Genomic DNA, 16,557 nt, shown 5'->3' with positions numbered 1-16,557 from the left:
CGGGGCTTGAGGGATCAGCCAATAGGCTGCGGAACTTTAACTTCGGGGTAGTGATGGGCGTGAGGAGTGACCAATGAGAGGCCCTGCCGCGGGGAGCCGCGCGCTGTGATTGGTGGAGGCCGGGTTGATCTCGGGGCAGAGCGGGGAGTCGTGCTTGCGGGGAGCAGCAGGCGGTGTGACCCCGGCCCGGTGGGAGGAAGGTCTGGTCTGGCCCCGGAGAGGGGGCTCCGGGTGCTGGGGCGAGGCGGCGGCCGGTGCGAGCCTCTCCCCTCCTCTCCCCTCCTCTCCCCTCCTCTCCCCTCCTCTCCCCTCCTCTCCCCTCCTCTCCCCTCCTCTCCCCTGTGTTTCAGGCGGGGCCATGGTGGAAGCCGACGGCCCCACGCGGCTGCTGGAGGTGTGCGGGCAGCGGCTCTCCCGGTTCCTCTACGATGCCGAGCACAAGCGCCTAGCGTGGCTGCGGGAGGTGGAGGAGCAGGGCATGAGGATGCTGGATAGGTAGGGGCCACGCCGGGGCTGGCTGGGCCCGCAGCGCTCCCAGCCCCTCTCAGTGTAAGGCTCCGTGTGCTGCCGGTGCGCGGCGGCGGCTCCGAGCGGAGCGGTGCCGGTTTGATGGAGCTCCGCGGCTCGCCGGTGCACTGACACCCGCCTTTGTCACCCAGCGAGCAGCCCTCGCTCCGCGGAGGGGGCGGGCTTAGGCAGCGCGGGGAAGCTCTCATGGTCTTCTTCTTTGCCCCACAGCAACTTGGGGGCTGAACCCGGACTGATGCCCAGAACGCCATCCCAGAGGAGACGTTCCAGGAAAAGGCAGTCCTCCTGCCTGAAAGACTACACCAAGGAGCTCGGCAGGAGGAGGTAGGTGGGTCGGTTTGCTCCGGCTCTGCCCGAGCGCTGTGTTTAACGGTGAAACCAAACAGTGACTGTTTCCATGTACACAAGGACATCAAACAGCCCTTTATTCCCCGAGTTAGCAAACACACTTAAAAGGGCGCGTCAAGATCAACCAGCGTTTTGATTCCCGTGGATGTCTGGCATAGAGGTGGCTGGTTTCCTCCTGTGGCTGGTTTTGGTGTGTTTTCCTCTTCTTCTGGTTAGAAACAAAGAATAATAAATACTGTATTTTCTTGTCTGTCTGGATTTGGGTTTTGCTTGATTTGGTTTTGTTTCAGCACGGTGTTTGGCCTGAGGTTGGTGTTTACTCCCTAAACCTTTGTGCTGGTGCCTGAGAGAGCCCGAGGACGGAGCCTGCTGCCAGTGCTGTGCAGAAGCAGCGTGTCCAGGGTGGATGTTTGAGCTGGCAGGAGGGAAGGCTTGAAGGGAATAGTGTGAAGCTGAAGTGGAAATAGCCCGTGCACAGCAGCAGTGCTGTTCCCAGCTGTGGATGATTTCTCAGCACATGGGTCCCTGCCTGCCCTGTGCTCGTGAGGTGTTTTGTTCTGAGCAGCCTGACAGCAGTAGAGCCTTCTGTTATCAGCTGGGATGCTGTAGATCCATATGGAGGGGCTTCCACATGGAGCTGCTCGTGGGCGCTGAGGGTTGGAAGCTGGCTGCTGTCCCAGGGCACGCAGTGGTGAGCTCTTTGTGCATGAGGGCACTTCTATTTGGATGACCACGGTGGAACTCCCAGGAGTTGGACAGGAGGAGTCAGAGCTTAAAGACTCTCAGAACCAGCCACGGAGGATGGGGAGATCACAAGAATAGGGAGGGAGTGTGGGAAGTTCAGGCATGCATGTGGGGAGGGAGGGCAGGGGAAGAGAACACTGCGGAGCTGAATGGGGAGTGCTGGTGGTGCTCAGCTGGGTGCTCCCCTGAAGGAGACGACTCTGGGATGTGTTTCCCTTGTTGTTTAAGCTCAGCTCTGCTGACGCAGCAGGCTCCAGGGGGGCAGGAGATCCTTTGGCAACAGGAAGTTCCTGCCGTGGTTCAGTACGTTGAGCTCCAGCCCCATTGCTGTTTCCTTGCGCTGTTTTCCTCCGTGTGTATTTTAAAGCCCATTTCTTCATGTATTTGTCAGTTGGGCATTTCCCACTCAGCCTCTTTTGCTAATTAAAGGTACAGTCCCTCTTTATGCTAGAGGTTGGAATAAGAAATGAGGAGAACAAGGCTGGAAGGAGGGTATCAGTGTGGGGCCAGTCCCTACTTGCTGGTGGTCGTGCACCAGGGGCTGTAACACCTCGCTCTTCTTGACTTGCTGGTCAAGTGTGTGGCTCCATCCTCTCGTGGCAAGTTCCTAGTGCAGCAAAGAGGATTTCACTGCCAAAGCTCCTCAACCTCTGTGCAGTTGGCGAGGTTTAACTGAAGCAACAGAGATGTTACGGTACCTGGTGACATTTCGCTTGGATAACAGTAACTTGGAGAATCCCTGAGTCCCAGCTGCACAGGGCTGTCCCTGTGGAATCCCTGAGTCCCAGCTGCACAGGGCTGTCCCTGTGGAATCCCTGAGTCCCAGCTGCACAGGGATGTCCCTGTGGAATCCCTGAGTCCCAGCTGCACAGGGCTGTCCCTGTGGAATCCCTGAGTCCCAGCTGCACAGGGCTGTCTCTGTTGCTCCCTCAGGGCCATGCGTGGCAGCAGTGCTGTTCCCCAGCCTGTTCACAGGCTCTGTTTAGAGCTGTGGATGTTTTCTCAGCTCATGGGTCCCTTCCTTCCTCTGTGCTTGTGAGGTGTTTTGTTCTGAGAAGCCTGACAGCAGTAGAGCCTTCTGTTTCCAGCTGGGATCCTGTAGATCCCTATGGAGAGGCTTCCGCATGGAGCTGATCATGGAAGACTGGTATCTTGGGTCCCAACTGCCTCCCTCTGTGGATGTCTGTACTTTGCTCAAGGCAAACGTGGAGTTGGTTGTACCCGTATGACTGTGCTGTGTGTTCCTGTCTATGGGATGCAATGGGATAGAGAAGTATCCAGCCAAAACACACCTTGCAGAGCAGTAGCAGTGATCTCTAAATCGCTGCAGCTGAACCTGTCAGAGCACACCTGTGAGCTCCCAAGGCTCAGCTCCCGCATTTCACCAGCAACACGAGGTGGGATGTGGGGGGAATGGTGGAGGGAAGAAGGTACAGGCTCATGTCACAACTTGCTGTCTGCTTTTCTTCTCTAAAGCCCCTCTGGGAGCTGGAGGCTTCATAGCTTCATTTAACGCTGGTTTTGTTTCAGATTGTCCAGAAGGAGAAGCAGCATCAAGCTCGTGTCTTCCAAGCCAGGCTCCCAAGGGCACCAGAGCAAGGAGCAGCCCCTGGATCCCAGCTGTGGTGTGGTGGAGCCCCAGGGCAATGCTGCAGCCGAGCTCCCAGCACTGACTGGGGAAGGGGCAGCAGAAGCACCAGGTCCCAGCAGAACCCAGGCGGGTTACCCACAGCGCTGCCCTGGGGGTGCCTGTGAGGCCACCGCCCGGGAGCAGTCCCCCCAGGGGGATGCAGCCACTGAGTGGCAGGATGAGGCCCCTGTCACCGGGGTCCCTGCTGGCCCCACAGCGAGGAGGGGGCAGGCAGCCCCTGGCAGAAGAACAAGCACCTCCACTCCCAAGGCTGCCAGAGCCGGGGACCCTGCCGTGCTCCAGGGAGACGGGGCTGCTCCAGACCTCGGAGAGCTGCTTCTCCAGGGCTCCGACAGCCAAGTGACCACGGTGGGACCCAGAGCACGGCGCTGCTCCGGGCGCCGGAGCTCGCTGAGTGCCCCCCATGCCAGCCGTGGGGCATCCCTGGCCAAGCAGTGCTCCCTGGCCAGCAGAAGGGAGAGCATGATCCGCAGGTCCATCAGCAGGGCCATGGCCAGGAAGGCGGCGGCGCGAGAATCCTCCTCTGCCTCCAGCAGAGTGAGCTGTAAGTTTCCTTCTGCTGTCGAGTGTCTTCCTTGGGCTGAATCAGCTTTGGGGTGGGGATGAGCTGCCGTGGAGCTGCTCACCCGTGTTCGCTCTGTCCCTGCCTCCTCTTAGTCTGCTCTTCAACAGGCCTTGTGGCTTCTGCCCATCGGGGGAGCGATCTTTGGGTCTTCATCTGCTGTCAGAGCAAGAACTGGGCTGTGTTTAACTGCATCAAGAGGTGTCTGCTGAGCACAGGGGCTGGAGGTTGGGTTACGGAGGTTGTGGGTGGGCAAAAACCAAGAGGGAAAGGGAAGATGTGGCCTGGCAGGTTCTAGCCACGGTGTGGTTTGGCTGGTCAGAAGTGACCGTTGTGCTCCCTGGGGAGGGGCTTCACTTTGGGGTCTTCTGCCAACTCTCGGAGAACCTGTAGGAACTGAACTGAATGTTTCCAGCCCTGAAATATGCCTGAAATGGGCAGAGGATCTTAAATGGGTTTGTGTGTAGATAGAAGAGAACCAAATAGCTCAGTCACTGGAGGGAACAGGACTCACATAGAATCACAGGCTCATTGGGTTGAAAAGGACCTTAAGCTCATCCACTTCCAGCCCCCTGCCATGGGCAGGGACTCCTCACACCAGACCACATCACCCAACCTGGCCTTGAAATCCAGGCTATTCCTCCTGTTCCCACAGCTCCTGGGAAGGTTTTGCTGTTTGGGCTTTCTAAAAGCATTGCTGCTGAAGTCACACTGGCTCCTAATAGAGCACAGAGGCCTTTGGTATTTAGTTGTGTCAGCTTTGAGTCACGCTGGCTCAGGCATTTGTTACCACACTTCAGCAAAGTGCTGCTGGGGGGGTGAAATCAGCCCAAATGCACCAGATCTCTGCAGGAGCCGTGCGGGGGGGCAGGAGCTGGGGCTGGATGATGGGAACTGCTGCCTCTGACACAGGCAGCGCCTGTGCAGCTGGAGCAGCCTGCAGGCAGGAGAGCTGCTCCTCGGTTCCCTCCTCCCAGCCCACACCAGTGTGTCAGTGGCACCCGAGGGAGGTGGTGGTGCTGATGTGGAAGCCGGGATGAGCAATCGGAGCCTCCCCTGGGAGGAAAGCTGCAGAGCCCGGAGCTGCACCACGCACACGCTGCTGCTCCCGGGGAGCCGCAGCACGAACCCCCCCAACCTCGCTCCTGTTCTGCTCCTCCAGGTCAGAGCTCCCTGGAGGTGTTTGTGGAAGAGGATGTGGCCGGCACGAGGTGAGGCTGCCATGTAGGGCAGGCACAGAGAGCCCTGCGGCTCACTCCTGTGCTCCAGCTCTGTGACGCTGTGGTGGTGTCACCTGTGTCTGTTCAAGCACAGCCCTCCCTTTCACAAGCACATTCAGAGCTCACTGAGGTTGGGCACTGCATCAGGCTGGGGTCCAGCCCATGCCATGAGACCTGGAGGGCTGTAACCAGGCTCCCAGTGCCTGCTGGTCAGTTACCTGTGATCTCACCTCAAAGGCGGACACCCAAGACCCAGCCCAGGGTGACCCAGGGCTCATAGAGCTTCCTTTCTACCTGCAGGCTCTGCAGGAGGGGACAGAGCTTATCAGTGTGGGTCTGTAATGCAATGGCTGGGTCCATCAGAACAATTCACTGGCTGAAGCAGGCCTGTGCCTCCAGGTGGACCTGGATTTATTCCATGCATTTATTCATTCAGATTTAGTTGTGCTTTCCCTGGGGTCCCATGCACTGCCTCTGTTGCTGTTTTATCATCACCTGTAACCCACCCTGCAGAGAGCTGGAATCATTAAAACAGCTTTTCTTTTACAGACCTGGGCTGGAGCTGGACCCCCAAAGTGAAAGGGTAAGTTCTAAGGAGCAACCTACAGACTAAGCTGATGCGTTTTGCTGAGCATTGCCCCTGGGAGCACAGCATGGGCCCGGGATCACTGTCACATCCCTTCAAGCTCCACAAGCTGGGCAGCGCTTCAGGGCCAGCTAAACCAGCCAGAGCTCTGGCTCCTGGTGGGCAGAGACATCCTGTGCCTTGAAAAGGCCTCCTCAGGATGGAGGTTTTGGAGGTGCTTGGCCAGGTTCCCAGGAGCCAGCAAGCTTTTCCTTTAGCTGGGCACAGCAGTTGTGTGTATCAGAGCCTGGCTCTGCTGGTTTGCGCTGCAAAGCCCAGGAGGGCACATGGAGGTAACGTGCTCTGCCTGGCTGCTGAGGCTGGGAACCGGTGAGGTGGGAACCAGCCCAGCAGAGAGCGGTGGGCTCTGCTTGCACACAGCTCCATGGTGCTGCTGGGCAGCAGCAGGAGCATGGGAATGGGCAGGCAGCTCTGCTCTGGGTCGGTGGTGGCTCAGCAGATAGGTACCATGCCGGGATGCTGTGCTGCTTATCCTCCTGGGATCGTGCTATGGTGGTATCTGAAGTGCTGCTGATCTGACCTGAAATACTTCATGGGGACTTGTCTTCCAGGACTGGATGTCTGTAGCTTGAAAGTTGGTGTCTTCAGGGGGTGTAGAAGCTGCCTGTTGTTCCTGGGGCACTCTGGCTTTGGGGTCAGGGTCCAGTCAAGCTCCTACTCTGGTTGAGAAGTGCTGGTCACCATCCTTCCTGCAGAGGCTGGGGTTCCATGAGCACTGAAGCTGGTCAGCATCCACACAGCACGGCTCTAGCGGAGGGAGAAGCAGGCTCTGGCCTGCAGCTGGAAGGGACGGGCTCTTTCAGGGCAGCAGCTCCTGTAGCCTTGTTCCTTGGAGCAACTGTGCTCAGACAATACTTGCTTCCTGTTCCTGCAGGCTCCTGAGGACACCCTCCCTTCAAGCAAAAGCACACAGGCTGCCAGCTCTCCTGCACAGCACTCATCTCCTCCCGAGCAGCAGGCAGGGAATGATGGAGGTAACATTGAGCTGCTCTTGCTTTTCTGTGAGGCCCCAGAGCCACGCAGAGCAGGGGGTCAGCGTGAGGGTGTGGGAGATCTGGGATTTGGTGAAAGAAACCTACCTCTGCAGGTTAACTGTGATCCCCTGGAGAGGTGGGACATGCAGTTAGATAAGCTGGGACACCCTGTGCATGTGTCCAAGCCTGGAGACGGGTGCTGTCCTCTCCAAGTTCAATCCGTGTCATGAGTACACGGGGACACTTTGGTAGAGCATTGCTCTTAGACCTGGCATCTTCCACCCAGCGTAATGTCCTGGTAAGGCACCTTGACATCCCTCCTTTATGTGAGGATTTACAGGTCCCGTTTATTCCCTGTGCCTCAAAGCAAGGCGAGGGAGAGAAGGGTTTTCTGGTTATCCCCCTGGGGAGGTGGGACCTGATGGGCAGCTGTAGCTGGAGTGGAGGGAAGGAGCTGGAGGCCTTTGGGTGGGACAGGTTGTGTCCGTTCAGAAGGGTCTGTACCTGATGTGTCCTGCAGCACGTGCACGCACAACCGTGGTGCCCCAGGCTCCTGCTTTCTCAACCTGGCTCATGCGCCACGGGGCTCTGAGCACCCGAGGCCAGCGCGGAGCTCTGCGGGTGCCCTGCGGTGGTGCTGACTGCAGGCTCCTCCACAGGAACCCCGGTAAATCCCAACAGTGAACCCCAGAACAAGGACCAGGAGCGACCCCCCTGCGCCAGCCCCCAGGAGGATCCCCCATGCATCCGGTACGAGACACATGCGAGGAGGGGGCAGGAGCCGGTGTCTGGGGGTGCTCAAGCCTGACCTCAAGTGATGGGTTTCATAAAGCTTTGTGTGTTTGTCTCCCAACCTCCCCCTGCTCTGCCAGAGCAGTTCTGAACCCTCCCTTGGCCAGACCTTGTCCCCGGGAGCTCCTTCTGGAGCCTTGTTTGGTTTGGGCAGGTCTGGCTGGGGAGGCAGACGCAGGAGGTGGCCAAGATAGCACAGTAGCTCCCAGCTTGGCTGTGCCCATGGGCGGCTCCTGAGGGGTGCTCTGGGAGCAGCTCCGGAAGGAATGCGAGTGGGTCACAGCTTTATTTATATCCCGTGCAAGTGTCTGGAATACCTGACCTGTTCCCCCTCTGCTTTCACTGGTGCTCCATGTGAGATTCCAGCTGCTCTTAGCTTTGCCCTCAGGCCCCTGCCCTGGCTTGGCTGGGGGGAACTGCCTGGGGTAGAGGTTGGGAAGGGGAGTAACAGTGACCTCTGTTCCCACGTGGATGGGCTCAGGATCTGCAGCCTGCCTCAGGGCTGCTGCTGTGGGATTGAGCCTTGATGCGTCCCCCTGGGATGGGGGGGTGTAAGTGAGGCCATTTCTGACACGGGTGAATCTGTGAGTGTCCAAAGGCTTTCTGAGGCACGTGGAGGCAATGGGGTGAGCTGGGCTGGCCCGCTGTGAACACCCAGGGGTTTGTCTGCTTGTGCTGTTAACACCGGCTGGAGTGGGTCTGAGTGGAGAGTGAGCGTGATGTTGTACATCACTGCCCTGGAACTACCTGTGCCTTTCCTGTCCTCATTCCCAACGGATGGTGTGCCTGGCACGGTGCTGACTGAGCTCCATGGCCCATGTCGTCTGGTGGCAGCAGGCAGGCGGAGGGCAGTGTGTGACACCAATGAATGCTGCTGGCAAGGTTGGGGTGCTGGTGGTCACCTAACGTGCCTCTTGCTAATGCTGTCAGGACAAGAAGCCGCAAGCAAGCGATGGGTGGTGCGTGGAACGGGCAGCGGCCGGGGGCTCAGGCCCCCTCCCCTTTGGATGACCAGCACAGGAGCGCCGCGGACCAGACTCCACCTTCCTCCGGCGCAGCCAGCAAGGTGAGCGGGTGCTGCAGCCCTTCGGCCCTGCCCCTGCCGGCTCCTGACCTCCCGCATCCCCCCTTTAGGTGGTGCGGCCCCTGAGGAGCTTCCTGCAGGCTGTGCAGCGGCACCCGCTGCTCCCCAGCCCGGGGCCCCCCCGCCACGGGGGGGTCATGAGGAGCCTCATCCAGCGCAGCACTCCCACCCGGCCCAACCCGAAGGTGCGTCCGAGCCCCGCTTCCCGCGTGGGGTGGAGGGGACCCGGCCTGGGGGGAGCAGGGGGGCTCTTAGATAAGCATAAACCTGCTCCTGGCTCTGTGCTGCCACAGCTCAGTGCAGGTCCTCACACGCTGCCCCCTCGGTTCTACTTCACCTCCCTGGGTGCTGCCCCACAGGGTCCGTGATGCCAACCATTACTGGCCGAGGTCCCTGGTACCCCCTCAAACCTCCCTCCCCTGCAGGGAATCTCATCTGCTCTGTCTGAAGAACAGTTAGAAGAAGTGTTTTATGTTCAGGGACTATTGAGCCTCAGGAATTGGGAAGTTTTCCTCTTTGCAGAGGGAATGCGCCCTTGTGTCTTAGGTGGCTGCCTCAGGGCTGAAAGCCAGGCGGTGCGGGGTCAGGCAAGGGGTTCTCTACTATGTCCTGGTAAGGAGCTGCAGCTAAGAACAGGGGGGGTGTGTTAGGAAGGGTTCTAGTGTTAATCCCAAACCCTTAACCATGGTTTTCATCTCATCTCTACAGGGAGACTTTGTTGTAAGTAATGACACCCTTAACCGTGGGGGCTGGAGGATTCTATGGGCCTCACGGGCACTGACAGCTCCTTCCCCTCACACTGGCATTGTGCAGCTCTGGCCACACCAGTGATGTGGCCACACCAGTGGTGAGGTGCAGGATCTCCTTCAGGTGTGTTTTGCTGGGCTGGGAACTATGAGGAGACCTTTGCCTCTAAGCAAGACTCCATCATGCTCCTTCCCTGCCTTCTCCAGCTGCTGGTGTAGGTGACACGGTCCTAGGCAAGAAGCATTTGCTCACCTACCGCAGGAGTGTGCTGTTCCTTGCCTGAAGATGCTCTCTGCAGCTGCAGGACTGAGGTGTTTCCCTTCCGTGCCCGTGACTCTTCTGCTCTCATTAGTTGAATAAGCACTGTTGCCAAACCTGCGTTGTTTCTTCCCTACTATTCACTTCCCATCCTGGTGTGTGGGTGAACATGACTGACAGTGACTCCTTTGTTTAGCCTCTAGCTGCCTGTGCACAAGCAGCCTGGGGGTAGGAACAGGCCCCAGCAATTGGTACAGTCTGAACTCATCTCCCTCCAGGAGAAGGAGCGGCAGAGGCTGGAAAGCCTCAGGAAGAAGCAGGAAGCTGAGGAACAGAGGAAGAAGAAAATGGAGGAGGAGAAGAGGCGGCGGCAGGCAGAAATGAAGCAGTGAGTCGGTCCCTTTGCCTCCTGCTCCTTCCCTGGTTCGGCACAGAATGGCCCTGGAGGCCCTTCCTGCCCCGTAGGCAGCTCTGCTGTACCCTGCGTGGTGCCTCCCCCTTGGGTTGTGCAAGTGAAGCTGCCTGGCACCCCGAGCCCTGCTGCGCATGGCTCCTGGCAGCAAGAACCACATTGGTGCGAAGTGCCTGCTAATGTCTGAACTCAGTCCAGGAGTGTGCTGAGGCTGCGCCCAGCCCAAGCAGGGCAAGCAAAGTAACTTCTCCCCAGTCACCATGGCAAGTCCCTGTTCCCCATCACCCCTGTGCCAGCACAGACCAAGCTATTCCCCATCACCCCTGTGCCAGCACAGACCGAGCTAACAGCCTCTTGCACTGCCCAGGAAGAGGGAAGAGCGCCTGAGGAAGGCGCTGCAGGCTCGGGAGCGGGCAGAGGAGGAGAAGAAAAAGCGGATGGAGCAGAAGATCCTGCAGAGCGATGAGAAGGTGGGAATGCTGCTTGAGCTTGGGACCACCTGGTGATGCTGTGTCAGTGAGCCGTGAGACCAGGAGGCTGCAAACAGGCCCCTGGCACGATGCATGCAAGCACAGGGCTGCTGCTGGTGGTGACTAATCGGGTGGTGGGTAAGTCTGCAGCAGACACGCTGAAATCCTCTGTCTGACAAGCGCAGGCTTTTGTTCTCCAAACCTCTGCAGTGGCTCCAAACGTTCCTGTTCTGACACGCAGCGGTTGCGGTGCTCCAGCTCCAAGGAATGTGGCAGCATCCCTTGGCTGCCCTGAGAACAGGCCCTGCAATGAGCCAGCCTTGCTCAGCTCACTGCACCACCAGTGAGCTGTTCACACACCGCATGACAGGCAGCGAAGCCTCGGTGCTTGTGGGGGTGCAGAGATGCTGTGGGGAAGAGCACTGAGCACGCGAGGGATGCTCCTGGCTAGTAGGCTTGGCTCTGTGTGTATTTGCATCGTGCTTGGTTTCTAAAGCCTTGTCTGGCCCTCTCTTGAGGACAAGTAGATGAGGAGTGTGCTGGGGTGGGCTGCTGATGGCTGGTGCAGGGTGTTGCTGTTTCTGTACCACCAGACAGGTTGTGTGGGGCTGAGGGAGGCTGTTCCTGACTGACCCAAGCCCTCGCAGCCTTCGGGAGGAGTATTGCTCATCCTGGAGTATGGACTAGAGTGACCTCTGGAAAGGGTTAACCTTAGAAAACAGGAATTGTGCTCCTTTCTGCTTCCCCAAAACCCGAGTGGCCCAAAGCATGCCCAGCCCTGGCTGGTCTGGTGCTGCAGATGTACCAGTGCTTCACTGGGACACACAGCTTGGGTGAGGACACTGGGGCCGGCTCTCATGTCCCCACTGGGTGCTGCAGCTCAGGTAGGTGACAGCAGCACTGCAGGCAAAGCAGAACCCAGGAGCCAGAACCCCTTGTTCTGCAGAGAACCACTGTTGAGGTGGAGACACATGGTTTTGGGTTGTGTAGTGGTGTCTGTGCTCCGAGCGATGTCTGTGCTCTTCACATGGCCTGTAGTAAGTGATGGATTTGCTGCACGAGGTTGGTGTAAATCCTGTGCACACGTGCTGGGTGTTGGGGTCTCAGTAGGACCTGGAACCTCCCAGACCCCAGGAGCAGTCCCCTGGGCACACTGAGGGTGTCCTTGGGGTGCTGGAGCAGAGCGTGTGGCTTTCCTCAGGTGCGGCTCTCCCAAGTGCGGGAGGAGAAGGCAGAGGAGCGGGGCAGGAAGAAGCTGTCCAAGAAGTCTGGGGAAGCTGATGCACGGAAGCAGAAAGCGCTGAGGGTGGTAAGAGCAGCTCTAGCTCCCTCCTGCAGGTAGAAGAGGAAGGAGCAGTGGGAACCTGAGCCCTGCTCTGGCTGGTGGGACAGGGAAGGTTCCTGCCTCTCCCCTCACAGGGGGTTTGGGGTCTATGATGCAAGATTTCTGCCCAAAGAGCTGATGTTGGATTTGAGTACAAGGGTACCTGTGGGGACGGAAGGAAGAGACTGCCCAAGGGGTAGGCCCGCCATGGAAGGAAGGAGAGAATGAGAAGCATACCCTTGATGTCCTCCCATCTTTCCCCCCCTGAGCTGCAGGGTTACAAGGCTTTTCTTCTTTCTTCAGGAGGAAAATGAATTTGAGCAGCAAGAACCACTGCAGAAAAGGAGAGAGGATGAAGTGAAGGAAAAAGGAAAGAAAGTCTTGGAACTGAAAAGTCTTTTGGAGCAGCAGCAGGTGGAACAAGGGAAGGAGAGGTAATGCCTTGGCTCTGCCCTTAGGAGGGGACTGGGCAAGGGGCAGGGTGAAGCAGGAAACAGAAATAGCACTGCTGAAAGTGGGAGCCTGCTGAGAGCTGGGCGGCTGGAGAGAGAGGCTGTAGGAATGCTTGTGGAGGGGGCAGACAAGCTTTCTTCTGTAACTACATTGTAGGTTTTCTCCTCAGGGATCACAGACACGGAGCTAAGGAGAAGCCTCCCCATCCACAGCTGGAGGCAGCGGCGTTCCCTGAGAAGCACAGAAAGGTGGGAGTTGAAGTGGTCTTGGAACAGCTTCTCTGTTGTGAGGCATGGGAGGTGTGTTTTCCAAGCGCTGTGTTCCTGCCCAAGGCTTTAATGTTCGCTGTTGCCTTATTTAGAGAGGTAAATACAATAAAACCGATGATGAGCCCAACATGTTGCTGCAGGGAGCTGGGGCTGGTGCTTGTGCCAGCTCTGGTGGTGAAGCTGGAGCTGCCTTGTTCCCAGGTGAGGTTCCCAGCCCCAGCATGAGCTGGTGACAGCCATAACATGGCAGTTTGAGGGAACCTCCCAATGGCATTCACTGACACTTCAATGAATATGGAAATAAGAAGGGGGTTTTTCCTATCCATTCTCTCCATGGTTTTGGAGGATGTGATCCCATAACACGGGTACTGGATGGCTTCGTGTGGCTTCCTCTGCCCTTACGCAGAGAATGTTGTGGCTTAAAGTCAAGGCTGTTTTTCTCAAAACATTACGTAACATTTTCTTTCCGCTCTCTCCTCTTGACATCGCTCTTCTGCCTTCATTAGTAAAGAAATCAAAGCCCCAGATGCTGCTACTCCTAAGGATGAATTCCTCCATCTGTACTTGCTCTTACTGGGTCCGTGACATTCAAACTCCCGGTGGTGCTATATAATATTAATGAAGGTCTAAGCAAAGCTCCTCTAGATGAGAGAGAAGCTGAATCTAATTGTAGGTGCCTGCAGCTCTTGCCCTCGCGTTGCCCTTCCCTGCTGAGGTGTGTGGGAGAAGGAAGTCCTGGGAAAGTGGTTTGGGTTGAAAAGGAGCTCAAGCAGTGAAAACTTTTTGTCTTGATCAGGAGAAGAGAGCCCAAAGGAGCTGCACCAGCTGCCTGGGCAGGGGAGGAGAGCCAAGCAGCCAGAACCCATTGCTGTGGCTTCCAATACCTTGCTGAAAGTAGTAAAGGGAAGTGTGGGCTCTAGAGATCTTGTTGCTCTGGATCTGGGCAAAGACAGAGAGTCACGTTGTCTTTGAGTCTTGGGTTTGATTTGTTCTTTGCTCTGTGGGTTTGGGTTTTTTCCTGCAGAAAAGACACAGAGGAGCTGAGGATTTTCTTGCAGGGCCCCAGAAACGATGGCTCGGTTCCAGAGCCAGCCTGGCTGCTTTGCTTGGGTGAACATGAATGAAGAATGACTTAATTCTTGTGTCTTAGCAGGAGGAAGCTGGGCTGCAGCGCCTGGGAGAGAAGAAAATTAAGCAGCCAGAAACACCGGCTGCAGCCTCTGGCACATGGCTGAGCAAAACGCTGAAGGTGAGTCCTGGCTGCAGCAGAGCCCTCGGGCACAGCGAGCCCGTGGTGTCCAACTGGCTCCTGTGGCTGGGAGCCAGCCTCCAGATGTGCGATGGAGCAGGAACTGCAGCCCCGCGGTGCGGGCTGCTGGGATCAGCCGGCGCCTGTGCAGAGGTGGGGATGGCTTCGGCTTGGCCAGAGCCCGGCGCAGGAGGAACCTGAAGGGAAAACATGTGGGTTTTATCTTGGAAAGATGAAAGCTGCTGGAGGTGGCCACCGGATGGCAGCACACCATGAAGCGGCAGCACGCCGTGAGGCGGCCGCGCCGGTTCCGCCGCTGAGGCTCCGGAGCCTGTTTGAGGTGGAGCTGGTTAAAGCTGACAGCGGGAGGTGCAGAAAAAGCTGCTCCGAGCCGGACTCGAGCTCTGCCGGTCACTTCTGCTGCCCCGGGGCTGACGGGCTCCTCCGGCTCCTGCTGCCTTCTCCCTGCTGTGGCCCTGTCAGAGCGCTGGGGAGCGAGAACCAGACCTGCCACGAAACACGTGGAATGGTTCGAGTGGTGGAGCCGTGTGTGCAAGAGCCAAGCACTTGTGATGGAGGTGGGGTGTTCTCCCGAGGCTTTTGCACACAGAGCAGGAGGGGAAGGGGGGTAAAAGCCATTCCCAAGCCACTGAGCACAGAGGCAGTTTCTGCACTTGTACAGAGGGTGGGTGCTGCTGTGCTCATGCAGTGCAGAGCCCTGCAGAGTTCAGGGTTGTCATAGAATCGTAGAATCAACTAGGCTGGAAAAGACCTCTAAGATCATCGAGTCCAACCATTACCCTGGGACTGCCACATCCACCACTAACTCATGTCATTGAGCTTGTTCTCCAGCTGGCACCTCTAAGCACTCCTGTGCTACATGGGATTGTTGGCTCTCTTGGTCATCCTCTTTGTCTCCACACAGCTAGTAGCTATCTCCAAGCTTCGGCTTGTGCTGTTCTGACCTGCAGCTTCACTGGGACATGGGGCCCTGGCTTCTTCCTGCCTGGGCACCAGCAGGTTCCTCTTGGCAGCTTGGGAGCTGCAGGAGCGGGGAAGGGGCTGTTTCACTGCAGTTTGCAGTCCCTGCAGCAGTACAGGTCATGGAATCATGGAGAGGTTTGTATTGGACGTGAGCTTAAAGCTCCTCCAGCTCCAACCCCCTGCCACAGGCAGGGACACCTTCCACTAGAGCAGGTTGCTCCAAGCCCCTGTGTCCAACCTGGCCTTGAACACTGCCAGGGATGGGGCAGCCACAGCTTCTCTGGGCACCCTGTGCCAGCACCTCAGCACCCTCACAGGGAAGAGCTTCTGCCTCAGAGCTCATCTCAGTGCCCCTCTGGCAGGTTAAAGCCATTCCCCTTGTCCTGTCCCTACAGGCACTTGTCCAAAGCCCCTCTCCGGGTTTCCTGGAGCCCCTTCAGGCCCTGGAGCTGCTCTAAGGTCTCCCCTTCAGGAGCCTTCTCTTCTCCAGGCTGCCCCAGCCCAGCTCTCTCAGCCTGGCTCCAGAGCAGAGCTGCTCCAGCCCTCGCAGCAGCTCCGGGGCCTCCTCTGGACTCACTCCAGCAGCTCCATGTTGCTGTTGTGCTGGGTCCTGTGCTGCTGGGATGTGACCCGGGAGCTCGGCGCTGGGGCTGTGGGTGCCTGCTCCAGCCACCACTGCATCTGCTTTCAGAAATCCATCTCCACGCCCTACTTGAAGCCCCCAAAGGGCACAAAGCAAAGCAGCACCCCAAAGGTGAGCAAGGACAACTATGGGATGGATCAGAACAGTGATGATGCCACAGATGATGAGAACGACCCTCGGAAGCCGGTCCCTGCCTGGGCTGACGGTAGGTGCTTGGGTTGGTTTCCTTTAACTCCTGCCCTGGAAGCTGGAGTTCTCCAGGATGGGCTCGGTGCCATCCTGGCTTCCCCAAAACCAGGCTGAGAGCGTGTGGGACCTGAGCAGTGCTGGGAGCTGCTGACTCTGCACAGCTTCTCTGGGCACCCTGTGCCAGCGCCTCAGCACCCTCACAGGGAAGAGCTTCTGCCTCAGAGCTCATCTCAATCTCCCCTCTGGCAGGTTAAAGCCATTCCCCTTGGCCTGTCCCTACAGGCCCTTGTCCAAAGCCCCTCTCCAGGATTCCTGGAGCCCCTTTAGGCACTGGAGCTGCTCTGAGGTCTCCCCGGAGCCTTCTCTTATGTCAGTGCTCTCAGCCTGATGTGATGTGTATCATGACTCTGCCTCTGCTGTGGCTGTTCCCACAGGCCCTCGGCTCAACCAGGGCATTGTGCACCAGTACTACCACCCGGTGAACACAGACCAGCTCTTCGGGCTCATCTCGGGCCTCAGGCTGGAGGAGATCTTTGGCAAGAGCAAGCCCCGGTACTTCAAGCGCACGAGCTCGGCGGTTTGGCACTCCCCACCCGGCCCCAGGTCTGCCCCTGGCCCCTCCTGCAGCCTCAACAAGTGAGGAGAGGGGCAGGGATGTGTCTGATGCCTGTGCGGTGCCTCGGGCTGGGTCTCACCCCCCCACCTGTGAATAATTTTAACTCTTTTTGTACAAAGATTAAATTATTGAATAAAATCCCATTGCAGTAAACCCCCTCTGTGTGTCTGTTCCCCTTCTGGGCTGGGATGATGCTTTGGAGATCAATGCTGTGCCTCCTGTCCGTGCACAGGCAGCTGGTTGGGATGCGGTGTTGTGCTCTGCTCTTCTGGCTGCTCTCTCTTAGGTCCCACCCAGCCCTCTGGGGCTCTCTCAGCATCTTTGGGGCACTCCTGGGTCCTCCAGGATTTCGGGGTCCACTCTCAGCGTTACCAAAGGAGCACATCCTGAGGCA

The 16,557-nt window shown here is 57.9% G+C and overlaps 1 protein-coding gene across 1 annotated transcript; it reads left to right on the top strand.

Moving 5' to 3' along the window:
* Positions 1-144: 144 nt before the first annotated feature.
* LOC115607575 (inner centromere protein-like) lies at positions 145-16,316 on the top strand. The gene is made up of 18 exons (XM_030485052.1): positions 145-495; positions 739-852; positions 3,151-3,815; positions 4,996-5,044; positions 5,603-5,636; positions 6,574-6,673; positions 7,333-7,423; positions 8,396-8,531; positions 8,600-8,734; positions 9,258-9,269; positions 9,833-9,942; positions 10,334-10,436; positions 11,638-11,745; positions 12,064-12,194; positions 12,383-12,461; positions 13,636-13,731; positions 15,407-15,563; positions 15,982-16,316. Exons 1-18 carry the CDS (start codon positions 359-361, stop codon positions 16,185-16,187), a joined length of 2,463 nt encoding a protein of 820 aa, XP_030340912.1. The 5' UTR covers positions 145-358; the 3' UTR covers positions 16,188-16,316.
* Positions 16,317-16,557: the final 241 nt, after the last annotated feature.

The sequence above is a fragment of the Strigops habroptila genome, chromosome 4 (assembly GCF_004027225.2).
Source record: "Strigops habroptila isolate Jane chromosome 4, bStrHab1.2.pri, whole genome shotgun sequence".
Classification (NCBI taxonomy): domain Eukaryota; kingdom Metazoa; phylum Chordata; class Aves; order Psittaciformes; family Psittacidae; genus Strigops; species Strigops habroptila.
This window is presented reverse-complemented; position numbering and strand designations above follow the sequence as displayed.

What these genes read in the sequence shown, in the direction of transcription:
- LOC115607575 (XM_030485052.1), top strand. Translation starts at nt 359, where the DNA reads ATGGTGGAAGCCGACGGCCCCACGCGGCTGCTGGAGGTGTGCGGGCAG. An exon ending in GGCATGAGGATGCTGGATAG is followed by an intron (nt 496 to 738) that starts GTAGGGGCCACG and finishes TTTGCCCCACAG; the next exon opens with CAACTTGGGGGCTGAACCCG. An exon ending in AGCAGAAAGCGCTGAGGGTG is followed by an intron (nt 11,746 to 12,063) that starts GTAAGAGCAGCT and finishes TTCTTTCTTCAG; the next exon opens with GAGGAAAATGAATTTGAGCA.